The 27,838-nt window shown below is 39.6% G+C and overlaps 2 protein-coding genes and 1 long non-coding RNA gene across 6 annotated transcripts in view; 1 reads left to right on the top strand and 2 right to left on the bottom strand.

The window, feature by feature from the left end:
• LOC149623048 (uncharacterized) overlaps positions 1 to 27,838 on the top strand; it is a 109,842-nt gene that overhangs the window by 10,924 nt on the left and 71,080 nt on the right. The window lies entirely within an intron of this gene.
• Positions 11 to 7,179, bottom strand: LOC149623051 (uncharacterized). Its single transcript, XM_089853427.1, has 4 exons — positions 7,089 to 7,179; positions 864 to 1,081; positions 99 to 653; positions 11 to 22 (listed from the first exon to the last, which is right to left on the bottom strand). The coding sequence occupies exons 1-4, from the start codon at positions 7,177 to 7,179 to the stop codon at positions 11 to 13; spliced, it is 876 nt and encodes a 291-aa protein (XP_089709553.1).
• Positions 17,520 to 27,838, bottom strand: part of Dop2R (dopamine D2-like receptor) — a 58,084-nt gene continuing 47,765 nt past the window's right edge. For both annotated transcript variants that reach the window (XM_089853438.1, XM_089853439.1), the window contains 4 exons: positions 21,629 to 21,738; positions 20,640 to 21,034; positions 19,553 to 20,269; positions 17,520 to 18,293 (listed from right to left, as the gene is read on the bottom strand). In XM_089853438.1, the coding sequence (XP_089709564.1) occupies positions 18,076 to 18,293; positions 19,553 to 20,269; positions 20,640 to 21,034; positions 21,629 to 21,738 (1,440 nt within the window). In that variant the 3' untranslated portion in view covers positions 17,520 to 18,075. The remainder of the gene's footprint in view (positions 18,294 to 19,552; positions 20,270 to 20,639; positions 21,035 to 21,628; positions 21,739 to 27,838) is intronic.

The following is a 27,838-nucleotide window of genomic DNA, read 5'->3' as shown; positions in this document are numbered from 1 at the left end:
TCATTCAAGTTTATGTCTTTTTCTTTAATTAGAGCTTGAAGTTTATTTAGTTTTTCTTGAATAAATCTTCTTGCACTTTGGGCACGATTTAATCTTACTTTTCTACTTTTTGGTGACAAAAACGATAATGGATAATTGCTACTTATTCGCGTTCGTTTCAAATTTCTTGTTGGTGTTTCAACAATTTTTCGTTTCAATACTCTTGACAAGTTTCTTTGCAATAATCTACAGTTTTGACATTTTTCCAAATATTTTTCACCCCGTACTGGTTGTGTCTTTGAAAAAATTACCGGACAATCACTAGATTGGTACCGCAGTGTTGGAGTTATTATTTTTAAAATTTTTGGATTGTTAATGACACGAGTTAATGGAAGTTCATTAATTTTGTTTTTGTCAACGCCAGTACAAAACACTTTATTATTGACTTCTGGCTTAAAGAGCAAAAGTTGAATATATTCTTGAAGTTTCCCTTCATCCAAAGAACTCAAATTGAGAATGTTGTCAATACGATCTTCTTTGAATAGTATTGATAAACAAATTTTCCCACTCTCGGTGACAGTAACAGATATGGGATCACGTTCATCGTTGAAGATTCCAGTAACTTTACTTGAAGTTATTTCTATAGCAAACTCGCCTCTTATAAGCTTTTTCACCTAAAATAAAAGTAGAGAGCCTCATGTTGATATCCAAAAACCATTGGCTTAACCAGGGGTAAATAATGTTATTTACCCCTGGCTTAACGAGAAATATTGATGAAGTTAGGGGGTAAAGTCTCTTTCTAATAAGTCAGGCTAAGAAACCTAATTTCACCAAAGTATGTCTTGAATCTTAGGGTTATACTAGTATGGAAATATAAATCAAACCTTGTATCTTAAAGACGAGTATTCTTGACAATGCAGAATTTTCATTATTTTATGGATGAGGCTTTTATCCGTTGGTAGGTCCATTGAATCATCACCAGACACAGTTTGCACAGCACAGTTAGACACACTTCTATAAGCTGCCATAATATTAGTTTGAATCACCTTGTCTTCAAATTTTGGAAGCTGTGATTGATTTTGTTCCGGTGTTTCTAGTTTTTCTTTTAGTGAAAAGTTACATTGTGTTCCTATGGATTTGGATTCGTTTGCCGATTTTTGGGCCGCGCTATCCAACGATGGTAAAATGTAGCATTGCGTTTTTGCATCCTTCAATACAGTTTTACTTGTTTTAATTTCTTTGGTCACAGATACAGTTGATCCTGATCCCACAGTTCCCACTGGCACTGACTCGGAAAAATAACTAAGCCTTGGCTCACTGGGCCGACTCTGTAACAGCGCACTTACGGCAAAACAAGTTTGAACACATTTTGAGGATTTTCCCGGCTTCAAATTGCAAATTGTTGACTTATCTTTCTTCTTTAAATCACTGTTCACTCGCGATTGAATATAATAATTATATTGGGTTGATTTATGAGACGTCTTGACAACATCGACACCCGCCATTTTACTTTACCCAGAATACCTTGCGGCGCGAGATTTTAAGGGAAAATTTTCAAGGTTGTGGTCTTATTTACAATACGGTTCCAAAGATGGCACTACGTTAGTTACAAATTCTATGACGTTTCAAGGTCCCACTGTATTCTACACTACGGAAGCTAGCGTCTCTAACTCCTTTCGTCATTTACCCCTGATTATACGGGCTGAGTTTTCTATTATTTTTTTTTTCAGTTTCTTTATAAAAATATAAGAACATCCCGATTCTCTCTCTAACCGATAATATCTTTACAAAATCTCTCTCTCTCTTTCCAATATATTTTTTTTATGATGTATAAATTTATACTTTTTTAAAAATATCTTTATTTTATAAATATAGGAATTATAGCCCCGTTTTTCTAAGAAATTTCGAGATTTAATTGCGATTTATATTTAGGCTTATATTTATTTCTTAGATTAAGTTGCTTTGTCCACACGAGGGACTCTTCTTTTCAATCCTTAGTTTTTAGATAAGGGGGTTCAAATTAGACTGGTATTTATTGACAGGAAAGAATTTAGGGGGGGGGGGGTTTGAATCGTCTCCTCACCCCCACCCCCAGTCGGAAATGAAAAAAGACATATACCAACGGAAAAAGCTTTACTTTACACTAAAAAGGTCAAAGGTCAAGTCTGGGATTGTTTTAAAACTTTAGAGGCATCCCTTTACAGGGTTCGTACCGAACCTGGACCACCTGGGTATGTCAGGGATACAGAAAATAGGGGAAAAAGTCAGGGATTTAAAAAAATTTCTTAAAAAGTCAGGGATTTAAAAAAATTTCTTAAAAAGTCAGGGATAAGTCAGAGATTTCGTTTGGTATATCAAACCGTGCTTCGAGCAATGCTTAATATGAACCAGGTGTAGTTATGAAGTGGGCTCTGGTAAACACCTTAAAATGGTCAGGGATCACCTGGAAAAGTCAGGGATACAGAAAATCGGAGAAAAAGTCAGGGATAAGTCAGGGATTTAAAAAAATTTCTTAAAAAGTCAGGGATAAGTCAGAGATTTCGTTTGGTATATCAAACCGTGCTTCGAGCAATGCTTAATATGAGCCAGGTGTAATTATGAAGTGGGCTCTGGTAAACACCTTAAAATGGTCAGGGATATTGGTATCAAAATTTGGTCAGGGATAACCCTGAAAAGACAGGGATTTTCAATGTGAAAACTTGGCACCCGCAACTCTACCTGTCGTGATACTGTCTCTTTAAAGGAAACTTTAGGAGGAGGGTGGTGGTATTGAAGTCTTGAGATTGGCGATTTCTTGGGCGTCCGGAAATGAAGAATTTTAAATCGGCGCAACTTTTTATCTCTTCGCGAGTTTCGTTTCGCAGCTTAGGCGGGCGGCGCTGGAGCGATTTGAAAATATATTCGTTTTCTTCTTCTCCTTCTTCTTTTTGCTCGGCGCGTCGCGAATCCCTTCAAGGCCTATCTAGGCCCGTTTTTCTTTTAGGGAAAGTTTTTAAATAACTAGGAAACTTTTTAAGGGTCGAAAGATCTTAGGGTTAGGGGCTTGTTTTGATAATAATAGCAGCCACAAAAATAACAACAAACTTGGGTCTAGCTTCGAGGAGGTTATTTTCACTTTTACCCAATTTATTTTGAGGCTCTTTCTCGTTTAAGATAAGTTGGGAATGCGTACGGCTAATTGGAATGATCGCGTATCTATCTAGGCGAATTTTGAGCTAGGAGAGCTAGCTAGCTAGACGACTAACCAATGAAATTACGAGGCTTAGCCCTCAAAACCCGCGTACAAAATTAGCGTGGGAGATATTGGGGCGCGAGGATTCCTAGTAGTTGTACGTATTCGTGGCTGAGGTAACAAGCTACAGAGAGTAAAGTTGACAGATTTTTCTTACCCAGACTGATCAGATGATCTTTTACGGTTTGTTTGATACGACAAGTTCAAATGGATAGGCCTTAGCAATCTTGGAATGGATTTAAATAACGCGTTTTGTCAAAGGGTGCCTTAAGACTTCTAAGGTTGCGATGTGGTATATAGTTACCAAAAAAAAAAGAGTTCTGAAGGAAATACAGTTTTTTAATCCTTCCACTCATGATTGGATTAGCGACTTATTGGAGCAAATAATCTTACTGTCTGTCATCATGGAAGTTTTGGGCGTGCAAAAAGTTATTTCTAAAAGTTGATGTTTTTATCGAGGGGAAAGTTATTCTTGATTGAGTTTATCCCATCATCACTGTATTCGACAATTCCCCCCCCCCTCTTTAGGAACACTCTGTATATTCAAAGCTCGCGTATAGTTCAATTCAGTTCGGTTGAAATACGCCAGATCTTAATTAAAACGAGACTCTCTCATTCGTTTAATTTAAAAATCTAATTAACGGCGGCCCCAAACTAATTGTTATTCGAGCGTAATTTTTCACAAAGGAGCTAGGGGTCGAGGTCAATTAGGCAAATTCGCCAGTAAAATTTGAGCTTGGCCAATCAGAAATGGAGTCCCCCCGCCCGCCCGATTGGTCACGCGGTATAACTTAAAATTCTCGAAACATCTCCTCCAGTTTCCCCAGAATGCTTTGCGGGACAAAAATCAGAGCGCGGAAATGAAACCAAAGGGGGGGGGCGAGTTTCGGGGTGTTAGGAAAGGGGTCAGCGTCCCCATCGGATACTAAAAGCTTTGGGTTCCTACGACGAATCTTATGACGTTTGCACTCTGGGGTTTAGTTTGGAGGGGGGGAGGGAGATCTCGCCGTTCAAATGACTGCGACCCCCCGAGATAATTCAATAACTTCCTCTCTGGTCAGAAGTAAATTAATTGGCGGGGTTCATACAAACCTGGAAAACCTGGATAAATCAGGGAAATAAATAGTTGACAGAAACCTCAGGGAAATTTCGAATTTTAGTAAAATTCAAGGTAATCAGGGAAATTTCGAATTTTAGTAAAATTCAGGGTAATCAGGGAAATTTCGAATTTTAGTAAAATTCAGGGTAATCAGGGAAATTTCGAATTTTAGTAAAATTCAGGGTAATCAGGGAAATTTCGAATTTTAGTAAAATTCAGGGTAATCAGGGAAATTTAGAACTTTTATTAAAATTCAGGGAAAACTCAGGGAAATTTGCGTCAAACAGGGGCCGAGTAATTAAGCAAATTGTTCATAAACATACCACCCTCCATAGGATTAACATTACACTATACTTTGGAGGCTCATAACTCAGGTTCTACTAGAGATACGGGCATGTCCTTTGAGTATGTTATAGTCATATTTGCCCCCCCCCCTCCTTCGTTAACATTTGCTCCATAGGATACTCCATATACGGGGGGGGGAACCTGGAAAATTCAGGGAAGTATATGGGGAAAAACCTGGAAATCTCAGGGAAATTTGTTTTCCAAAAGCTGTGTGAACCCTGATATTGGTAGGAAAACTTCTAAGGCCTGCCATCTTTTAAAAACAATGCTATGAAATGAAGCCCGGAGTCCCCTCTTGACGCTATAGCCTATAAAGGATCGTTACGCCCTTCTGGTAATCGGTTTAAGGTGTAAATGTATCATTAAAATATTATACATTGCGTATTAAAACGACGATGATCGTCTTGGGAACGATAAAGTCTGACTATAACGCCATGTATTATCAACTGGTGACTAATTAGACCTAAGGCACGCTATATATTTACGTAACTACAATTTACAGGGACAATCCTCATTGCGCCTGCGTCGGAAACTTGGCCTGTCCTATTAATTCGCTAATGGATTAGTTAATAGTTTATTTATAATAGCACTTTGCTAGCTCCTCTCTCTCTCTCTCTCTCTCTCTCTCTCTCTCTCTCTCTCTCTCTCTCTCTCTCTCTCTCTCTCTCTCTCTCTCTCTCTCTCTCTCTCTCTCATATATATATAACCTTTAACCCGCTTGGAAAATATTGACTATAAGCTGTAATGTTCCTTACTTATAACAATGCATAGTTATTATTTTTATTAGTTATAAGTAATGTTTCAATTTGAAGTGGCTTTTCAAGCGTGTAATAGGAATAGTTTCTTAATGTTGGCCATTGGGATATTATATTGGCATCTTGGGTTTTTTACGAACCAAGATGCGAATAGGGCAAAATAACTGTATTGGATAAAATGATCAAGAGACTGTTCAATAATTGGCCAACTTTAAATGACTCCTGAAATGTACCGGAAAATAGACTTGGTTTATCAATAGGCGCTTTGACCAACTTTAACCTCCCCGATAATCTTTAGTTCGAATTAAGGGGTTCGGGTCTGCGCCGTGAACTGGGCCCTAATTCTTTCCGAGTGAAATTCAACTGGTATATACTGAAATTGCCTTAGATAAACTTTTTACAAAAGCCGTGTCAATGCGACCAATTCGAGGCCAAGTTTTCGATTGGCTATCCCCTCGATTTGTAAGTTAGAAAACTGCGAAGGGACGATTAGGTTTTCCTTGAGAAAAATTTTGATTTTTTTTCGGGGGGGGGGGGCTTAGCTCTCCGTAACTCGGTTAACGGAAATAGACTACTATTGAATTCTATTTATATATCTATATATTTGTACAGGGTGTAACAAAAAGGGTAACCGAAATACAACGGGATGTTCTCTTTTGAGTTCATTGATATTTTGCTGTATGATTGAATATCACCCTGTATAGGGAATAGAAACGGATATAGCGTCTATGCCTTAGCCATCGTCTAATCGAAAACCGATTTTTTGGTTCCCGATGTAACCCCCCCCCCCTTCTTCTCTTCCTCCTTTCACCCTCCCCGTTTATTGGATAGTTCTGAAGGGGGTTGGTTAACCGTTATTCTTTCCTATATCCAACTTTTTGGAAACTATATATCGAATAGAGTCGAATTTTTGACAGAGTACTTCGATTCAGCGAAAGCCACCTCTTTTTCGCGGTTAAATTCAAGAAGCTAAGCCCCATATTAGAGTTTATCCCCGGAATATTAGCGAATTAAAAAACGCGGGCGATTTTTAAACCAATCAGCGAGCGACAATATTAGGCCTAATTAGCCCGAGTCAATTTTCTTCCAAGAGCTATGCCTACAATTTAAAATAAAAGAGAAATAGACCTTATATTATAAATTTTAATTTAGTACACACGTGATGTGATTCTTTGGAAAAAGATACAATTCATTATTCCCTCTTTGAATTTGAAAGACTACGAGTAGTTTAGCTTTGATCTTCTCGAAAAGGGGCGGGAGGGTTTAGCTTGAAGCTTCTATAGGCGAAATTAGGTCAGTTATCCTTTGAAGGTACCATAAATCATTTATTCAAAACATACATTGTTGTATAAACCAAATTCTACCTGAAGATTTAGTCCTCTTTGGAATTACTTATGTCGTTCAGCTTCTTAATTAAATTTAAATGGGTCCTTTTCTAAAACACTCCCAAACGTATGTAATAAAATGGATATACTGTATAATTTATCTTTATAAATATTTACTAAGGGGATTAAGGTTTATTATACGTTTCTGATATCTATGAGACATTTTGGGGGAGGGGTAATCTAAATACTATTGTATATTTAATGGCCCTAGGGGAGGGGGGGGGGGAAACGGTTCCGTATTATCGGAGAGAAACATTCGGATTTGACATTTCTATTCATTATGCTAATTGTACTTCCTCCTTTTTCGCCACCACATCCTCCCGCACTTCCTCCGTTCTTTATAATTCCAACAACCGTTTTTTCCTCATCCCTTGACAATGCCATCCTTCATTCTCAAGCTGAGATTGTACCGAAGGAAAGGTCGTTTACGTACTATTTTTAACGCTATTATTTTTATTAACTGCTGTTAAGAATCGAAATCGTTCTTTAATCGTGGTTTCCTCCAGATGTTATTCTTAATTAAGCTTAATAATTAACTTCATTAATTACATACACCCCTCTTCACTCTAGTCTTTATTTAGCCGTATGATCAGTTATGCTTAATTAGATAATGCTAAATAAACTTAATAGAAATATTATTTCAAAATTAGATATTAAAAGATTGTGCGGTGGAAAATTTTTAGTTTGAAAATAATTTCAAATTTGTAGCCGTGTGCGCGGGTTGAATGAAACTCATTTATTTTTACGTTGAAAGTTTTCGGATATTTTCACCCCCCCCCCCCACACACCTTTTTGGTCGGGTCCTTCTTCATTTTGAACTTCTAGTTGAGTTTCTAGAGATTTATTTAGTCGAGCGTGAGAAATTTGATAGGTTGTTCCATCCTCCTCCAAGCATCCCTATCGCCATCTCGATCCCTCTTTCCTCTTGGGCTTCTTTTACAATTCATGTACAGGGTGTTTCTGACGCGTCTGCCATAAATGAAAGGCTTCAAACTGCGAGTGGAAAGTTTCTTTTTCACCCCCTTTATTTTATGGCATCAGACCTATCGGGAACACCCGTTATATTTAAGCATCGATTGAAAGGCAAGGGCGCGAAAAGAAATTTTTGATCTAATTCGGGGGTCCGTCCGCGAAATATCGTGGCCTCCCAATGACGAGACAAATTGGCTATGTATAACCCTCCCAAAAGGCTAGCGCCTTTCAAACATTCTAGTAGATCTATTCTTTAGATCAAAATAGACTTTTTTGTTTAACGATTAGTCGAAAAATAGGCTTAGACGAGGGGTCGGTCATTCATGAAATCCCGTACGCTACCCGTGAAATCCAATTTAAGAAATCCGAAATCAATGCTGATTTCGAAATCAAATAAAAAATCCGAAATCAGCAACGAAATTACAAAATCAGTAAAGAAATCATAAAATCAGTAAAAAAATCACGAAATCAACAAAGAAATCACGAAATCAACATAGAAATCACGAAATCAACATAGAAATCACAAAATCAGAAGCAAAATCAGTAAAGAAATCGTGAAATCCATTACAAAATTCACGAAATCCAAAATCAAAATAAATCACAAAATCCGACGAAATCACGGGGAAAAATCTCAAAATCCAAGGAAATCAAGGGAAATATCGCAAAATCCGTCGAAATCACGGTAAAAATAGCAAAATCCGACGAAATCACGGGAAAAATCTCAAAATTTGATGAAATCCATTGGATTTTATCAAATTCTGAAATCAAACGAAATCCAATGAAATCAAACGAAATCCAATGAAATCAAACGAAATCCGATGAAATCAAATGAAATCCGACGAAATCCGAAGAAATCAAATTGGATTTCGAAATCCCGTACACTTTTTCCTAAACGTCCGACCCCTCGGGCTTAGATAATTAGTAAAAGAAACGGCCTACGTTGGCCTACCACTGTTTTGTCGGGGTTAATTTAAATATTTACCATCATTTTAATTAATTACTTAGTCAGTTCTATAGTTCGTTCTTTAGTCCAAAATAGACTTATTTTTGTTCAAAAATTAGTCGAAAAATAGGCTTAGATAATTAGTAAAAGACACGGCCTATGTTGGCCTACCACTTTTTTGTCGGGGTTAATTTAAATATTTACCATCATTTTAATTAACTAATTACTTAGTCAGTTTGATCGAATGACATTTAAAGAACCTCTTATCTTTGTATAAAATACCGGCGATATTTTTCTATTTAAATCCTATATACAGTTTATTTCCCCCCCCCCCCCGAAATTCCTTTTTTGTTAACAATCTTGCTTATTTAGAATTCCAACAAAGTCTCGATTGTTTTTATTGCACCCCCGTCTCTCTCTCTGCCCCCCCCCCGCTCTTTTCGATCAGTTTCATTTGAAATTCTACAGTTGTCTTTAGTTTTTTTCTTCTCGTATTCCGTTTCTCCAAGTCTACTTTGCCATTAACTAACTGCGGGTAATTGCCTCCTGCACGAAAGACCGGGCCACGATATTGTTACCATTTTGTTGTACCAACCTCTATTGGAACTACCCTACTCGTCTATTAAGAGTGATAGCTAATATCGTAAATTAACCGATGTCGATACCGATGTTTTACTCTAACCGATACCGATTTTGCAAAATTCTTTGTCCCTGTCGTTGTTTTCATACAAGGGACATTAAGCGTTAGTTGAACCCGGTTACGCGTTGCAAAGTGCGCCTGGAATGAAGACTAACTTCCAGAGAAAGTGCAGGGCGGGAAATAAGAAAGCGGAAATGGTCTCGAACCGTTTTAACGACATACTTCCAAGGCCCTTCCCGCCCCCCCCCCGCCGCCGCCATTCTCCTCTAGATGATCCCAACACCCTTATAGTCGCGTTTCAAGCCGAGTTTGCAACGCCTACCTAGCTAAATTTAACGTTACCGAATATAGAGGGATGATACGCTTACCTTCATTGTAATTGTTCTTGGAAGACGGCGACTTTTTGGCACTCTCTGATGAAACGCGCTGTTTAACCTGTTTGAAACAATGAAGGAATGACCGGGGGCACTGGGGAAGCGGTACGTTTCTTCTAGCGTTGGCGTCATTGTCTTAATTTAGTTGGAACGAAAGAGGCCTGACGGCGTTCTTTGGATGTAGGCAACAAACCAAAAAAGGTCATAAGGGGTCAGGGTGGAGGGAAAAGGGGAGGATGAAGAACTTGCCGCCGCCTCGCAGTTGCCGCAGTTAAGAAAAATCGTGGGGTTTCACACTCGCTAATCTCAAACTAATTTAGGGAAATATTTATTAATGAAATTCAAATGTTTTGATGCGGAATATTATGTCGGTTTATATACCGTTTGTTGGAGAAGTAATTACTAAGTGTCCAACCCCTCTTTCTTACACTCATTCTCTTTCTCTCTCTCTAAGATGACCTCTTGGTCGTCCACTCTCTCTCACTCTCTTGTCGAGACTCTGAGACTCTCTCGTCTTCTTGTTCTAGCGTTTCTCTTCCACCAGCACACCCCCGTTTCATATCCTTGGGTCGTGTATATCCCTAAATACATACTTGTAGAACTCTAGACGGAACACGGTTATCTTACTAAAGAAAACGTGTCGCCAGTCCCCAATTGCCAAACTCGCTCTGTTCTTTCTCTAGAACTGGAACGTCCAGTTAACCAACCACGTGACTACTGACCGTATACGAAGCGGACATTTTGTCCGACTCCGAAACTCTTTTCTTAAGTGATAGCGTCGCGTCACCTTTTCATTTAATTCCCAACTTGGTTGTGTAGGGAACTTGTTGCAAAGTCAGGTTGCGTGGAAGCGAAGGAAAGTAACGCTAAAATAGGTGGCAGGTTGTAAAACTCGGAGTAAATATTTTATAAGCCGCCTGTTGAACCTACAACCCAACCTTTTTTTACTCTTATTGTCTAAAGATAATAAAAGTGGCCCATTTTTATAGCGTCGGAAATTTTTACGCCCAAAACTAAATTATATTCGTAAATAATGCTTTCTTATATTATTAAGAAATTTATGTAAGAAACTGAAAGAGAATGCTAATTAAATTCAAAGCGCACTCCGATGGTCATAGATTGTGGGGGCTAAATCGGCTCTGCTCATAGAAGTATAGAAGATTTTCATCTCATCGGTTATTCCCCATTGAACTATACTTCGATCCTATAATTACCCTCCCTTTTGGTACACACCCTGTATTCCTTCATAATTTTGAAACTCTGTTGAAGACTGAAGATTTTTCTAATGGCCCCACGTATTCCTCGCCTTAGGTGGCTTGTCAAATGGATTCTCATTCAAATTAACCACCCCAGAATTAATTCATTCACTCCGAGAATATTTAGCTTTAAGCCGAGTTAATAGTAAACGCCTATTGAGAATTAATAGCTCGGGTTTAAGATCAAGTTTTGTTTTGTATAACCGAAATTTAAAATGCAAGGGCGATATTCACGTAGATATGCCCTTAAATTCATGATGGTACTCCCGTTTTAAAATCGTCTTGTTCATTGTTTAAAGACATTGTTCGGAGAGGGGGGGGGAGTTACGTACGAACTTTGATATTTTGACGCGTAAAAGATGGTGGGGGGGGGGGTTGGAAGGTGGCCTTTTCAGTTTATCCTCCTGAATAATTTCAGTTTCGATCTGGGTCAATTGCTGTCATCGTTTCTCGGAGAAAACTCATTCCATTTCGCGTCTGCTTTTGACTAAGAGCCGCCACTCTTACCCAACTCAATCCCTCTCTTTCTCCTTAAGAAATATACAGGGTGTTGCTATGACTATTTCCCCCCTTGTTTTAGGTGACACTCTTTAGCACTTAGTTTGACCCGAAGAACGCGCCCTTTTTACTTATCGGGAACACCCTGTATAGTTTCATTTCCTTTTTAACTCAATTGGCGTTGCACTTTGCGGATATGTAAAATATATAGGAGTATAGAGATTGTCGTCTAGACCATAATTATACATCGGAAATATCCCTCGAGTGTTGAATTAGTTGTATAACTTATACGAGCTCTAAGCCTAGGCGAGCGCAAGCATTTTCGTTAATATTTAATTTTTGACGAGGTTGTATAGTTAGTTACCTTTCCAATTACCTGCAAGCGATGGTTCAAACGATTAGATGCCAGAGCGAGAGACAAGTGCCTCGTTCGCTCGTTAGAGAAGAAGGGTACGTGGTGGTCACCTTTGGTCATCCCCTTTTAGATCATCCTGTTTAATGCGAACGCGGCTCTCTTATCGGGCTCTCGTAGCCTTAAATTGCTATGGTACCTTTCGACAGTTTATTTTTTTTTTTAGTTTTTATTGGGGTTTCTTTTTTCGTTACTATACTTTTCGAGGAAGTTAGGTAGCTGTCTTTATTTGGGGAAATCCCTGATGGCTTCACGCCTCTAATTTATCCCTCTGAATGTTTCTCTTTTTACGGTGACTTTATCAGTTGATAGATAAAGTTGTCGTTGAAATTGGGACCCCCCCGCTAAAATTTAACCTAATGGAGGAGCTAAAGCGACCCCTCGCCTTTATTTTTTTGTTGCTTTTTATATTTATGGGGAATTGGGGTTTTTAGAAGGGAAAGCCGACATTTAGGCTGAATCAACAACGTGTATTTTCCCATAGCCCCTGTAGAAATGTTTCACCCGCGATACACTCGTGTACACTCGGTCGAGTCACCCACCAGGGGTAATAATAAGAATAAAAATAGTAAGGATATAATTAATTTTATAATTATTTTAATTTAGTTATTAAGATTATGAAACTAGGAGGATATACTCTACCTATTGTCTACTTTCACCTGTATTTGACGATTTCGTTATATTTAATATAGAACAAAAGTTATGGCCCGTTTAAGATTTTCCCAAATTTTTGTTCGAATGATTTGAATTCGGTTTGCATTTCAATCCCCCGCTGAGAGTGTTTACTTATCCCGACAGACTAACTAGAGTAGTTTCTAGAATTAGTTTCTAGCCAAGTTTAACTGAACGGTTGAGATTTCGAGGAAGTTTCTATAGTTAATTTAAATTCGGCATATTATTAATTTTCTGGTATAATAATATTTGATTGACGTTTACGGATATTAGACCTTGGTTTGCCTAAACCCATTTCCTCCGGGGGCTTTTACCCCCGCCTCGCCCCATCCCCCCACCCTTTTAGCCTAAATAGTTAAGTTGGAGAGCAAACTGTCCCGAGTTAATCATAGATTGAAAATTCCCTCCCGCGTGTTTACTCTCTAAAATTGTAATTGGTTAAAACTGAATAATTTCTCGTGTTGCCAAAGGACAGGGATGAGTAGATTTAAGGAGTATAGTTTGAGCCGCTTTTTAGACGTCTGAACTTAGTCCACAACGGGTGGCGGCGAAAGGGTTACAGTTTATCACGTGACAAGCGGCGTTATTGCTTTGACCGGTTGGTTTCTTGTCAGGAAATTAAAACGGACTTTGTAAATTGAACAGTCATTAATTTTGCTTTTAAGTAATGCTTTTATAGTCAGCGCATGCTGTTTATAGTTTTTATCACGATGCTGCCGAAATTATCTTTGGCATTCTTCTAATTGGTCTCCATGGTTGCTAAAGAATTTTCTCCCAGGAAACACTGCGCTATAAATTTGCGTGCCACGCCACTTTCACTTTGTCTTTTACCCGCAGCCTAATTAACGCGCTCACCCCACACCCCCACCCGAAAACTCTTAACTTAAAGCTCTTCTTACAAAATATATTCACCAGCCGCGTGGCCCGGATCAAAAAACGCGTCATAGCCCCGATTCAGTTGTAATCCCGGATTGGAAAATCATGGCTCGAAATGAATATTGAGATCCGTTCCACACGTACGTACTGCACGTGCTGTCTGGCGGGCGGTATTATACCGTTGACTGGGTATTCTTTGAGTAACCTTTGGCCAGCCAGGTTGAGGCGTTGTCGTCGCCTCTCCGTCAGTTTGTATAGTGTTGGGAGCTCACGGGTCAGGAGCGAGCGAGATATAAGGTTTCCCGTATTCCCGGACGGCGGACGCCGAAACAAATTAGGCCCATTAGTCGGAATTCACGCTCTTGGAATTTTACTCGGAAACTATTAGTCGTCCGTCCGTCGCGAGCGAAAACCACCTAGACGGAAACTTTTACCAGCGAAATGAAAAGAAAAAAAATTTGATAAAACTTGGACAAACTTTCCGGGGAGACAAAGTCTATCTCGTTTTACGCTAGCTTTAGGGATAGGAGTAGACCGAGAGATTCAAAGAATACCGTATAATCCTGAAAAAGAAGCGTGTAGATACACTATATTTTAGCAAGAAGTTATATCTAGTATCTCAGGGAGAAGGTATAAATTCGCCAGATTTCCATCTTTATCTCCAGTCCAAACGTAGGTCCGGAGTTAATCCCCGTCTCTAAATTACAACCAGCATCTCATTGGTTCTTGAAAACTCACGTCAGCGCGACGACGCGAGTGACGAAAATTACAGTCATATTTTCCGACTGAGGAGAGGCAGCGAAATAGGCCGGCGCCTCCTTTTACGTCCCCCCCTTGTATTTTGAAAGGGGGACTGGGACTATGGCGCGCGAATACAAAGGCATCTTATACCTTCTCTCTGAGATACTGATATAACTTCTTGATTTTAGGTAACCTTTAAGCCATCCATACTATCGCGCCGCGTAGCAAAGGGACCCGCGTCACACAAAGTCACGCGGTATGGATAATTATTATTCATCCCCTTGAATAGATTGGTTGGTTTTTCGTGATAAAATATTTCGTGTATTAATTTGTCACTGTCACACCGTCTAAATTTAAAATATATTTATATAGACCTTTTAAAAGTTATACTTGGAATTTAGTCGCGGGGGCGTGTGAAATATTTTAGACAATGATTTATCTAATGGCCGAAATTTAGGCCAAACACCCTCCCCCATCCTCCATGATGCTTTTTAGCTACGGTGGTGACCTCTGGCTGGCTCATTACGATACTGGAGGCAGCCTTGGTCACCGGCACCTATCTCGCGCGAATAGAGTTAAAGCCGGTTTCGCTGTTAATTGAAGGAGGCCTAGATTTTGTATTAAGTCGCGTAATTAATTCGTATTCGGCCCGCTAGGTGGACGGAAGACGCCTGGCCTTATCTCTGGCGGCCGTAATACCAACGATGAACAACTTTGGCTATATCCTAAACTAATGGATTCCCCCCCCCTCTCAAATCTAGTCCGTCCGTCTAAGTTCTAACTCGCTCGACTCCAATTTAATGTAGAAACATAAATCGGATCTTTCTTTATTCACTAACTTTTTATATAGAAAGTTATTTTGATTCGTAGGTGATTACGTAATTGGTACGATAGAATGATATTATTATGTGATATTTGTGATGTCCATGGGTTACTTTTGTTAAGGATGCTTTCGATGTTTTATCGAGATAATAATGGGAGGCTCGCGCTATCGTACGCGTCAACATTTTTCAAAAGGCGTCATCGCTCCGAGAATAATGGTGCGCCGCCGCGCCCCCCCCCTTCTAACCAACCGCATTTTTCACCATGGTCAGCGCCTTGTGTACAGGGTCTTCCAAATAAAAAAGGCATAGTAATTATAGTAATACCAAAGTACTTACAGTTTGATGGTTCTATGAGTCGAAAATGTTAACTTCGATACACCCTGTATCTCTCTCTCTCTCTCTCTCTCTCTTTCTCTCTCTCTTTCTCTCTCTCTCTCTCTCTCTCTCTCTCTCTCTCTCTCTCTCTCTCTCTCTCTCTCTCTCTCTCTCTCTCTCTCTCTCTCTCTCTCTCTCTCTCTCTCTCTCTCTCTCTCTCTCTTTCTCTTTCTCTCTCTCGTATACGTGGCTTAAAAGTTTCCAAATTATTTTCCGTATACAAGCAACGGTGCTTAATTTTTCAGTTAAGACTCGTTCGCACTCGATAAAATTTATATCGGCGGTTTTATTATTATTATTACTTTCAGTACCCCTTTAATGTTTGGTGCTGGTGCTGGTAATCGTAAAAACGTTTACTTAGCTAATGCAGACTTAGTTAAGAAATCTAGCCGCCTCTCTAACTATACTCCCTTAGTGCCTTGTTTTATTCAAGCATCTCAATGATAAACCGAGAGATATTCGTTGGAATCAAGGGGCTAAGGGACTATACGTTTCTTTAGTTAGTTTCGGGAACAACGTTAATCCTTTAATAACGCTGCCAAAAACATCATTAATAAAACGCAATTAACGCAATTAGAAGAGGCCTCTTTTCCCCATCACCAAGCTAGTGGTGGCAAAAAAATTATAAAACATTCGTTCATGAAGACGAGGCGAATGAAGAAGTATTAAATGAAAGGGATAAATCGCTTAGAAAGCCTCGTGGCCCTCACTTTTCAACGGATTCGGTGAACCATAGTGGACAGAGAGTTACCACTGTAGACAATGGCTTTCCCCCCCCCCAAAGCCTTCTGAGAAGGTTTTCGGATAAAATTACTGGCTAGCTAGCCCTAGTTTATTTATAATCCAGATATGCGGGGGTCTTATAGCTTACTCGGTAATTTGGTTGGGCAAAATGAGACGCGCCACGATTAACCCTCGAGTCTAAATCCGGCTGCGTGCGTAGAAGACGAATCCTTAAATTCACTAATCAAGTATATTATTCGCCAAAGGCCCCCAATTTTAAATTCCTTTCATTTTGTCACGTTTTCGGTCAAACTTCGTCTTCGCGCCTCGGAACAATCCTTTAATTACGTTATAAAGTTTTAAAGTTGAAATTGGTTAATCGAAACTTTAGCGGAATTTATAACTTAGTAAAATTTAATAGTTATTTATGGCAGACTTATCAGAAACAGCCCGTATTTAAATAATGTATTTTAACGAAAGAAAAAGGCTCTTCGATTGGATTGGTTTCGTTTCATTATTTAAATATAGTTCTCTGGAAATGATTGACTGTTGATAGAGTTACGGATAAATAGACCATTTCGATCACCGGAATCTAACGCCTTTACTTTCACCATTACTCTTATAATATTGTCAATCGCTCTCTTTCTTCTTTTCGGAGTAGTCTATCCATAAAAGAGAGTTCGGGCTTATTTTTCCTTCTTCTTCTTTACTTCGAACTACTTTCTATTCTTACGGGAATTTATATTAGAAATATCTCCGCGGTAGTTTGCCTAGGAAATAGGAAGAAAGCGGGAGGGATGGTACGGGCCAATCGGTAACAACATCTAAATGTCAGGACGCGTCACCTGGAGAAGATGAACGAGTCAAGAAGAGAGAGAAAGCGAGGGGCGCCACACTATTTGCTAAATATGGTAGGAATATTCGTCGCTTAATACTCGAATGTACGATAGTGTCATTCCTCTTCGGAGTGTCGAACCCCTCGCCCGAGGATATCTCGGTGCTGTCGCTTCTATTATACTCTTTTGAGAATAAGAGCCAAAAACATGCCAGGCCTGACTCGACGCGAAAAGGAAAAAACCATCGGGGTGACCATCTCCGTAGCTCTCTTTCTCTCTCTTTCCGCATCCTTTGAGGGGAACGCCCCCTTTCTCCCCGGAGGAGGGGGGAGGGGCTGGGGAGACCCCGTGACGAAGAAAAACGAGGTCTGCTTATAGATAAGAAATTTCTATACGTCTCTATCTAACTTTCTTGGTGTGTCACGATTTTGTCCAAATATATCAAATGTTATATTAGACAAGTTTTCATATTGGTTCTATGTAATTCTTAGCCTCTCTAGGCTACAATATATGATCATCTCCGTAGAAACACGCAGTATATATTAAATTTGACACCAGGGAAATTTATAATCAACACTTTTTTTTAATTATTCCATAGTTCTTATTTTGAAACGTAACAGAAACGAAAAATCACAGAGATTATGGGTTGTTTGTTTGTTTGTTTGTTTATGTTTCCATTATTTTATTTTATTTTGTTTGTTTGTTTTTACACGTCAGGACCCATATATATATATATATATATATATATGTATTTTCTTTTTTTTAATATTAATTTATAATCTGACATTAATAACGTTAAATATTTCTTAATGGAACTCTTAATTTTAATTAATTTTGTTCGATCCGCCAACATCTTTAATTAAAAACGAAATTAGAATTAATTCATTCATTTTTTTTTCATATTTACAAAAACGAAGATATATATTTTTAGATATACACTTATAGTCACTTTTTTTGTACATTATTTTATATCCGAAAGTCTTTAATTACGAAATTGTTTTGTTTCTTTTCCCGTATTAATTAACTTTTCTTAATTCGTCAAATTAATTTATTTGTTTATTTACATTATTTTCTTTTTAATTAAATTGAGATTCGTGGGGATTTTTAACGTTTTGAAAAAGGGGGGGAGGGGGCGTGGCTAGCACGTAGTTGTCAGTATCTTTTTGAACGCGTTACGGAATTGAGGATTGAAGATAGTGTAGATGACTGGATTGATGACGCTGTTCATGTACCCTAACCAAGTGGTCAGCAAAAAGGCGGTCATGCCCGGTCGGCATTCGGAGCTCTCTAATTTGATACAAATGGCGTCCATTATGTTACAAGTGAAAAATGGCACCCAGCAGAAGAGAAATACGCCTAAAAATAATAATAAAATGCATTAAACAAACAGTTAATTAAGTCCAATTCAACTTAAATTTAAAATTAGATCACAAGGAAAAGTTTTTTCGCAACCCTTTTTTTTTGAGCGACTATCCATTTAAGATCTTCTCTCTCTCTCTCTCTCTATCTCTCTCTCTCTCTCTCTCTCTCTCTCTCTCTCTCTCTCTCTTTCTCTCTCCTCTCTCTATTACTCCATTTCATTACTGTTATTACTCTCCCTTCCTGTTTGAGCGCCTTAATTGGAAGATTAAAAGCGCGGAATATTTTCATCTCGAGTTGGTTGCGGGTGCGAAGGCATCTTTCCCGTATTTTAAACGCTATATAAATGGGGGGCAAAAGGCACTCGGACCGGTTTGTTAAAGACAACTTTGATAGAGTAGATAAGCGAAAGATGGGAGGAGACCGACGTGATATTAGACAGCTTCTCCTGGACAATATCCAACCAAGCGAGCCAGCGAGAGAGCGGCTTCTCTCTCTCTCTTGATCGTAATAACAATATCTCTTCCTTATTAAACACGGATACCGACAATATATCTTTGCATTGGATTGAAGGTTAGCTTCCCCGTAGAGTTTGACCGGTACCGCTTACGTCGTAGTGCTAAAACGCTTCTTACGATAGATAATATAGAAACTGTAGTGGAAAAATAACTTCCGTTTAATTTATTATCTGAAATATGAATGACAATCTCTTATAAGCTTCGGAGATCCGCCTCTAGGAAAGTCTCCTCGTCTAAGCGGATATAATGGCGGTGCTTTATAGAGCGTTCAGTTACTTTAAGCGATGAATTCCGGTCGTGATCTTTACGATCCGCGTTATCTTCCCTCTTCTATATATCTTCGAGTTAATTATATTTTGGGCTATAGCTTTATGGCCGGCGACTGGCCCCCCTGAAGCTTTTGGCCATTTACAATTTAGGAGAAATTCGAGCTTGCTGCGGGCTGTGTAATAATCTATATTTGTATAAACAGGCGTAAATCTCTAATAAGAGCGGCGGCGGATCAAGGGCCCGAGGATTTCTACGCGTAACGGATCTCCTCGCGTATTATTATTCCATGCCTAGCTATTTCGCCAAGATTAAAATTGAACTAAGCCGTTTCCTCGCGAGTTGCTTCCAAGATATATGGAATAGGATAATCCACGAGAACCCTGATAAGTCACGGGGGACACTGACCGAGCGGGATTGACTTAGATAAGTAATTTGAATAGATTGAAGATTAGGGGATGGATATCTTACCTAAGACGATGGCCAATGTTTTGGTGGCTTTTCTCTCTCGTTTGGCGGAAGCTCTCTCCCTCTTTTTGCGGCTACTTTTCCGCTTGCGTCCAATGTTGAACTTTGACTTTTTCTTCGAGTCGGTGGCCGATATGAGCGAGTCACTGTGCGTACGTGTAACGGGGCGTCCCGAGACCGCCGAGTCCGAGAGTACGGGAGAGGCGGTTCCATTTTTCTTGGAGGCACTGAGGGCCAACTCCGAGATGGTGGAGACGGTGGGTCGAGAGCGGGTGGTGGTGGTGACGTCTTCCAAGTCTTCTTCCTCCTGGTCTTCTTCGTCCTCTCCGGTGTCTCCCACCGTCTCGACGGAATCCAACCTGAGTTTCTGTTTGGGGGATTCCGTGTTGGGGTTTTGGGCGAAGAATTGAGTCTCTTCCACGTTGGAAGCCGCGTAACCCGAGTCCGTGTTGCCGTTAAAGGGCACGATTTCTTCGGGGACTTGAACCCCGCTTCGTTCGCCGACCCCCGTTTCGTTCACCGTACTCAGGACGAAGTGGTCCGTTGTTTTGACGTTCGTGATGATATGGCAGTCGTCAGCCTCGTCCGGGGATTTGCCCCCTTCCCCCGTATTCTCCTCTTCTTCCTCGTCTTCGCATTGGCTACCGCTACCCGTGTTCGTCACTGGTTCCGTTTCGTTCACCACTTGTAGTAGTTGACCCTTCTTTTGACCTTTTAACCCTGAAATACGATACGGGTTAGCCAATATTATTCAATTGAATGTCGGAAATGCTTCCTTTAAATTTACACAAGATTACGAGCTTCCAAAGATGAAATTAAAATATTTTGGGTGAAAAGGGAAAGCCAACATTTAGGCGGATCAACCCCACGTATTTTCCCATAGCCCCTGTAGAAATGTTTCACCCGTGGCACACTCGTGCTCATTCAGTGGAGTCACTCGCTAGGGGTGGTGAAAATATTTTAAACTGATTTAATTATGGAGACCGGAGTTTAATAGCTATGATAGCCTAAAGAATGTCTAATTACTCGTGGTATTTTTAATTTGACTCCATCTTAATAAATTACTAGGCGTAATTTAAGAATAAGTTACCTTTTCCCTTTTTGAGTTGCTTGGACTTTGGGGTGTCTTGTAGTTTCTGCGTCTGCGCGATATTTTCTATGACGAGTCCCCGTCGGTTGTCTCCAACGGGGTGGCTCTTCTTGGTGGCCTTCCGGGCTCTCTCGTGAATGGCCTTGAAGATGCGATAATAGAGAAAGATCATAACGAGACACGGAATGTAGAAAGAGCTGAGAGAAGAATAGATGATGAAATCGGAATTGTAGAAAATGCACTGTTGGGGAACGCGCTCCGGTGACGTATTCAAACCCAAGACGATCGGCGAACCGATAGCGGCCGAGACAACCCAGACGATGGCGATTGTTAAAGCGACGCGTTTATTGTTCTTGTGTTTCGAATACTTTATTGGCTGCGTCACCGCTATAAACCTGAAATAAATATAAACAAATACATTCGTCTAAACGAAAGCTACGAATGAATAATTGACTCGAACTCTAATTAAGACGAACTGAGAAATTGTCGGTGCTATTTTTCCGTTTAAGCGAATACTGCAGCCGCCGCTATCTCTCTAAAGCCTACTATTTCCATATTGAAAGTAATACACAGTCAAACGGGGGCCATGCCAACACTCGGCACCGACGGAATTATTTTTGCGTCCCTCGAGAAAAGTTTAGTAAATCTAGAGCTCCGTGAAGTCGCGTTCGCGCTAGGCCTAGTTCATCCTAACTCCTTTAATACTAATTTGACCTGGAAAGGGGGGAAAGGGGACTCGTTCGAATTAGCCACCTTCTCCACCACGACTAGAGAGAGGTATTTAGTTAGGGGGGTTTTTTTTTCTTCTCTCCAAGAGAGAGCAAACCCGTTCTCCGTTAATTTGTTTTGGAACCCGTACTAATTATTCCCTAAAGTAGACCTAGTCTATCCGAATTAAAAAAAGAATATTAAGACTCGGAACTGACAATGTGGAAAATGAAATGTTCGGGTACGCTTAACCCTTTTTCTGGTTTATTATATGTACTTACCGGTCTATACTGATAGCTACCAAATTAAATATGGAAGCCGTGCTGCATGTCACGTCAACCGCGATGTAGAAATCGCATAAGGTGTCGCTCAAATCCCAATCCACGTTAACCTATAAGATAGAAAATTAAAATTAATATCTATTATACAATTTCAAACGGCGGGTCTCATTTAAAATGGCACACTTTTTAAATCCAATTTAACGAGGTATGAGGTATTTTTTTCTTAGCAATAACATTACGCCTAAGCCTTAGTTCTTGTATATTTTTCAAGTTCTACGTCATGTTTAATTGCGTGTTTAAATTTTACGATCGCCGTTTAAATTTGAATCAATTTATCGATTGATTTTTTTTATTTAATTTCGTTAAAACCTGGCCACCAGTGAATTAATTATAAGGCTCAATAACAAATTATTCATAATATAATAGCGGAAAATAGACTCGTAATGCTAAAAGTAATACCTTTACCGCGAAAAGGTTACTCTACCGTGACCCCGTTAATACGTATAAGGCTAGAAAAGGTCCTACAGATCCGGTCATCGCTTAACGTGACTTCTAACCTTCCATTCTATTAAATAATTCGAGTCGAACAGAAGTTATTCCTAATATATAATACAATAAGCGCGCGTGCACCCCCGCGTGACCTCGCGGAGTTTGCTTAATATCTCTAAAGCGAAATGAAACGGCTCCTACGCTAAATAGCGTGGCAAACTGGGATTGAAATTAACTTAGCTGCTGGTTTTTCCTATATAGTTTTCGTCCCGGCATTTCGCGAAGCAGAGGCCGATGTGAGTAGCGTAGTTTTTGCCGCTCTAGAGTATGTACCTTTTCTAAATTCCCTCGGAGGTCTGTCCCTTAACAAGCTTGCCAAAACCCCAAAAAAAGGAACCGTACGTAATGGAAGGAAATTAAATTTGCGTGTGAACATCGGAGATATATTTGTACGGAATAGGAATGAAAAAAGCAGCCTGTCCCGGGGACAGGGGACTCTATTTACTATTTCTTTCTTTTTTTGTACCCGTCTTACATTTAAAACTAATCCCTCTTCCCGTTCTCGACTAAATTTAGCTACGCTACAGTTTCTATTATATTATGCCGGGTGGACTAGCTAAACATTGATAGTGTTATTCTAGCTCCTATGATAATGGATTCCTACTATCTGAGAAAATTTGATAATATTTCCCAATGAAAACACCCCTTTATTTATGACAGACTTATCAGAAACACGCGGTAGGAAAACTACTAAATTATAGAAGAATAACGCTATTAAAGAGGCTTGGAAACTCGAATAGCTAAACCATCTTTTCTTTAACGATATTCCGCGGACCGTGTTTTCTTCAAAATCAACATCGCATCCTTTGCTCGTTTAAAAGGATTTTAAACCAATGATTTAAAATCTCTCTCTCTCTCTCTCGCTCTTTTCTAGAAACCTGGTTGAAAAATAGAAAAAATATAGGGGAACTCTAGAAGGTAACCCCTTCTTTTCGCTGCCTGTATTTTTTAGCCTTCGGGCACACCCAAAAAAAAAGACGCGACAAGCGAGCAGCAGCAGCGTCTTGTTCCCCACCTTCTGTCGTACACCTTTTTTATTTTTTCTTCCATGATTAAATTTTCTATTTGTCGCTTCGTCTCGTCCTTTCTTTTGTGGTTCTCTCCAAAATTTTATCCCTCTTTTAAAAGTCCCCGGGAAATGCGTTTTTATTTAAGGGAAGAATCTCCCGAAACTTTTTCATCGCCCTTGTTTTCTAGCTTCGTGACAAAGTTAGGTAATGCCGAATAAACTATATATATAACCCCGAGGCCTATCTAACGTACGTCGACTCGTGTTTTGCTTTGTAAGTTCGCGCCTCGTTTACTAACGCCCACCCACCACGTGGCCCGCACCACCTTGATAAGATTTTAGTCTATTTGTGTATGCCTACAATTGTTATATTGAAGGGAGGGTGACATGGAAAATAAAGTAATTTTTTTATCGATTCTTCTACTAATTATAAGACCAGGTGAGTCTGCAGAGGTTAACGGTAATAGTTAGTATAGGGCGCTGTAGGTTAGCTGTGGCATAGGGGCTAGCCCCCTGCACCCCTCTATGCTATGTAAAGGGACCCACCTGTAAATAAGCTACAGGCTTAGTGTCTAAATCCCTTCATAGACAAAGCCTAGATTATTATTATTAAAACATTCAGGAAATACTTCCGAATGATTTTAAAATTCAAATTAGTTTCAAATTTCATGGATAATTTGAAATTTGCACAGTCTCCGAGCAATCGCCTAAGGCCCTGAATTATTCTTAACAATTTTCACGTGGCACTCTCGCGCTAAATTTCACCTGTCCTTTAAACTCTTGTCATTTTGTTTTGGGGTTTGTAAATTTGTAACGGAAATGGCAAAAGGTAACGCGTGACGGTAACTAACTAGTTTAGCGATTGCGGCCCGCTAATCTATTAAGTATTCCATCTTATCCATTGTAACTCATTTCAAATTCCGATGAGAGAGAGAGAGAGAGAGAGCTAGCTAGAGCGCCCGCCAATCAGGTCCGTTGTATATTTATCGAAGCGTTTTGCACGCCCTGAATTCCGTGAATTAGGCAACCCGTTAAATTAATTAACGTTTCCCCCCTTTCCCCCTCTCTCTTCCGGAGTAAAGTGGTCGGTGAGACTCGGGCCTCGGCTACCGCGCCCACGCCGTTAATTAGTCCATCATATAATCCTTACTCTGAATTGTTAATCGCGTCATATCAAGTGACCATATATCAAATATATTAAGAAAAACCAGATGTGGTTTTTAGACGCTTCGTCTTTGTCCAAATTAAGACATAAATGAAAGGTCCGTTTACCTTGGAATAACCTAAGATATTTAAATATCTTATTAGCGGAGCTCTTTACCGTTGCAAATCACGTGACCTCCTTTAAGAGTAAAGCTTAAATTTGATGGACCCACAATTTTATTTTTATTGTTATTATTCCGTTACAAAATATTCTATTTCGTAACAAAATAAGAATCTGTTCTCTAGAATGTAGATTAGATACTCCACTATAGTACCTAGCTAGTAGACGAAAAATGCAAAATTTTCCTCGAAAATCCCTGGTGACCCGCGGATGGAAGAAGAATAAGATTATTTTCGACATTAGACGCTACTAAAGGCATACGCGTGGAGGTAATCTCTTTTAGGGCTCGGCTCTAGTCAAATCTCCTATCGAAAAAATGAGATTCGCCAGCCAAAAAAATGATAATAATAATCCGAATATGCGTATGTGATGTTATACAATAGCGAGTACCCCGTCTTTTTCTATACGGTTATAGAATACTTTGTGGAAATTGGCAAATATAGTTCCTTCTTTCGTGGACTTTGGGTTTTAGGTACACCGTCCAGGGACCGTGAGATATGTTTGGGGAATGGGGATATCATTACCCCGCTCTGTCCGGCAGGTTTGGTTGTTTCTACATTTTGAGTCCGTTCAAAATTTGTTGGGTTTGAGTAGTTTTGCCCTAAAAATAACAAATCCTGTGGTTATAACAATACAAAATCACTCCCGTAGTGCACCTGGAAATATACGGGATAGAAAAACCCCTGGAAATCTCAGGGAAATTGGCTTCCCAAAAATTGTACGAACCCCGCACATGAAAATTAATTATTAGTAATATTAATCCGCCAAATTCATTCTCGTCAAAACTGAACTACATTCTTATATCGATTATAAAATTGGCTTTGATATTTTTTTTAGCTATGCCTACTTCTGTATATTTCTTTTGGCTTTTTCTTAATAATTGACGAGTGAGAGACCAAGGAAGGTTGGCACGCGTGCTCTGAGATGTGAAACCTTCAATTATTAACGTTAATCGAGGGAAAGGTAGGCCCAGAGCTAGGCCTAATCACGCTATGAGAGAGAGAAAAAAGGGCCGCAATTTCCTTTCATTTTGGGCGCCAAAAAAAAACCCCCAGTAAAAATAAAATACCTTGAAAATAGTTATATAGAGTAAATTTAAGAGTATTGATGAGGTAGGATGGAGAGGTGGTTGGTATTAAGTCGCGCCTAGTTTGGCTGTATGCACATTTCCGGTTCCTTTTATAAGGCCTCCATTGATTTTCAATTCAAAGTATGGGCCTTTTAAGTTCTTTTATCGGAGGGGGAGGGGTGGAAGCCAAACCATCACGTATTTCGTTTTTGTCGGCCTTGCAAAGTTACGCCATATTCCCGTAAAAAGTTACTTCCACCCAATTTTCGACACCTATTTAGTTGATTCAGAGCGGGGGGCTACGACTAGGTAATGACTATTTCCCCGCCTTTACCTTTATTGGCTCTGATTTAAATGAACAATCCATTTATAGTGTAATAGTCTTCAAATTGAATTTTGCCGGACTTCTCTTGAGTAATAGTAAATGTACATAAATCATTTCTTAAATCTCGAGCTTCGAAGTTATTTTTATGTATAGTACATTTGCAACGTGCACCAGACAAAGTGGTAGTCCTTTAGCGGCTTGACCTAACCTATAGGACATAGGTACGCGTCTGCTTATGGTTTGTTTACTGACAGTAAGTACCAATAGAGTTCAAGCCGGACATCCCCTCTCTTCCCCCTTGAAGGGGAAACCAACTTTCCCCTTAATCGTATATAGTAGCCCGCGGGGGCTGTTGCCCCAACCCAACGGTTGATAAGTTAGGATACAACGATGCTGGGGGGGGCGTTAACCGGACAACGCAACGCGTCGTCAATATCGGTGGGGAGTTCGGTTAATTTACACCCCTGACCAACGATCATAGCTTCACCCCATTACACCTCCACTATACATATATTTATACATATACAGGGGGTTACAAAAAGGGAAGGGATTCACTTATGAGTGGAAAATGTAATTTCCGTGGCGCTGCCTTTTCGGAACACTCTGTATGTGATATTATTTAGGTGGAGAGTCGGGTCGCTAATAAATCTTGTAGCGGTGTTGGGAAGAAGGGCCATGGTCAGTTTGACAGATAGGCGCAAATATTTCGTGTCAAACGTTCTTCCCCCCCAACCCCTATAGCTCTTATAGTGCGATGACCAGAGGTCAATATATTTCCTGGGAAATGATCCGTTTTCAATTCATTTATTTTTAAAGAAATTTTTTAGTGACTGGTCATTCGGTCATTTTTAAAGATCGCCTAAGATATTATTTTATTAATTATTTTTATTATAATCCTTTAGCTCCTTAGTTAGTTTTATAGTTTTTTACTCGGCACTGAAAGACTAGAGGGATAAAAAAAAAGGGAACTTTTCATATTAGGATATCTCTTAAGAAAGGGGCGTGTCAAACCTTATTACTCTTTCCTTCTTATTAAAATTATTCCCGGTGCTTGGGGGTCAGGGGCCCAGGGGGTCGGGGTATATTCTTGTAGGGTGCGCGCTTTGAATTAATGACGAAACATTGAAGCGCGGGAGGGGGGGGGCAGTTTGAATGACCACTTTGCGTGTTTCTCGGTTTAGGGTGGAAGCCTACGCCTCAATTTCGAGCTAGCTAGCTACCTAGGCACTTTCTTTCTCATTGCGAGTACGTGTTGCAAATGCCTAAAGAGTCGTCGACGTAGACACGGATCCGAATTAATTGCAATAATCCCTTGAATATTGACGATTAAGAAATGGTCCTGTATAAGAGATACGTCCCTTCAGGCAACCAGGGCACAAAAAAATATTGCTCTACATTTTTTGAAAATTTACATAAAATTCTAAAAAATTCAAAGAAACGGCTGAAATATATTAAAGATTCTTGGAGTGTTTGAAATTGATTCATGTGGTTTTTTTTTTGGCATGGCGCGGGAAACGTGTGGTTGCGCGGGTTGCCGCCGCCGCATTTAATTTAATAAACGAGTGAAATGTGTTGTATTTTTTTCCTTCTTCGCCCCCAGAAACTTGGGGGCTCTTTCCGTTTCACGCAGTCACGTTTTGGTAATTATTATTCCAGCTTTAATCTCTTTCTACTTAAGCTAAAGCCGCCTAACCGTGAAATAAGGGCTCTATTTAGCCGAAATAATTGATACCGCGGCTTTGAAATACCAAGAATAATATTTTAATAGGCCCTAGTGGCATATTATTCTTATTGGTAATTTGCATAATAATTAGGTTTAAGCCTAGCCTAGGGTTACGACGCGATTCACTAAAAATATCCCTTAAATTAAGGGATCAGGGGTCAAATTTGGGTCATTTATAATATCCCCGTTTCAATTACGCCGATCTGATTAC

Source organism: Phalangium opilio, unplaced genomic scaffold (genome assembly GCF_054372755.1).
Source record: "Phalangium opilio isolate 3A_F unplaced genomic scaffold, DU_Popi_V2 ptg000115l_1, whole genome shotgun sequence".
Taxonomy (NCBI): domain Eukaryota; kingdom Metazoa; phylum Arthropoda; class Arachnida; order Opiliones; family Phalangiidae; genus Phalangium; species Phalangium opilio.
The sequence above is the reverse complement of the archived record's forward strand: the minus strand, read 5'-3'. Positions and strand labels throughout refer to the sequence as shown.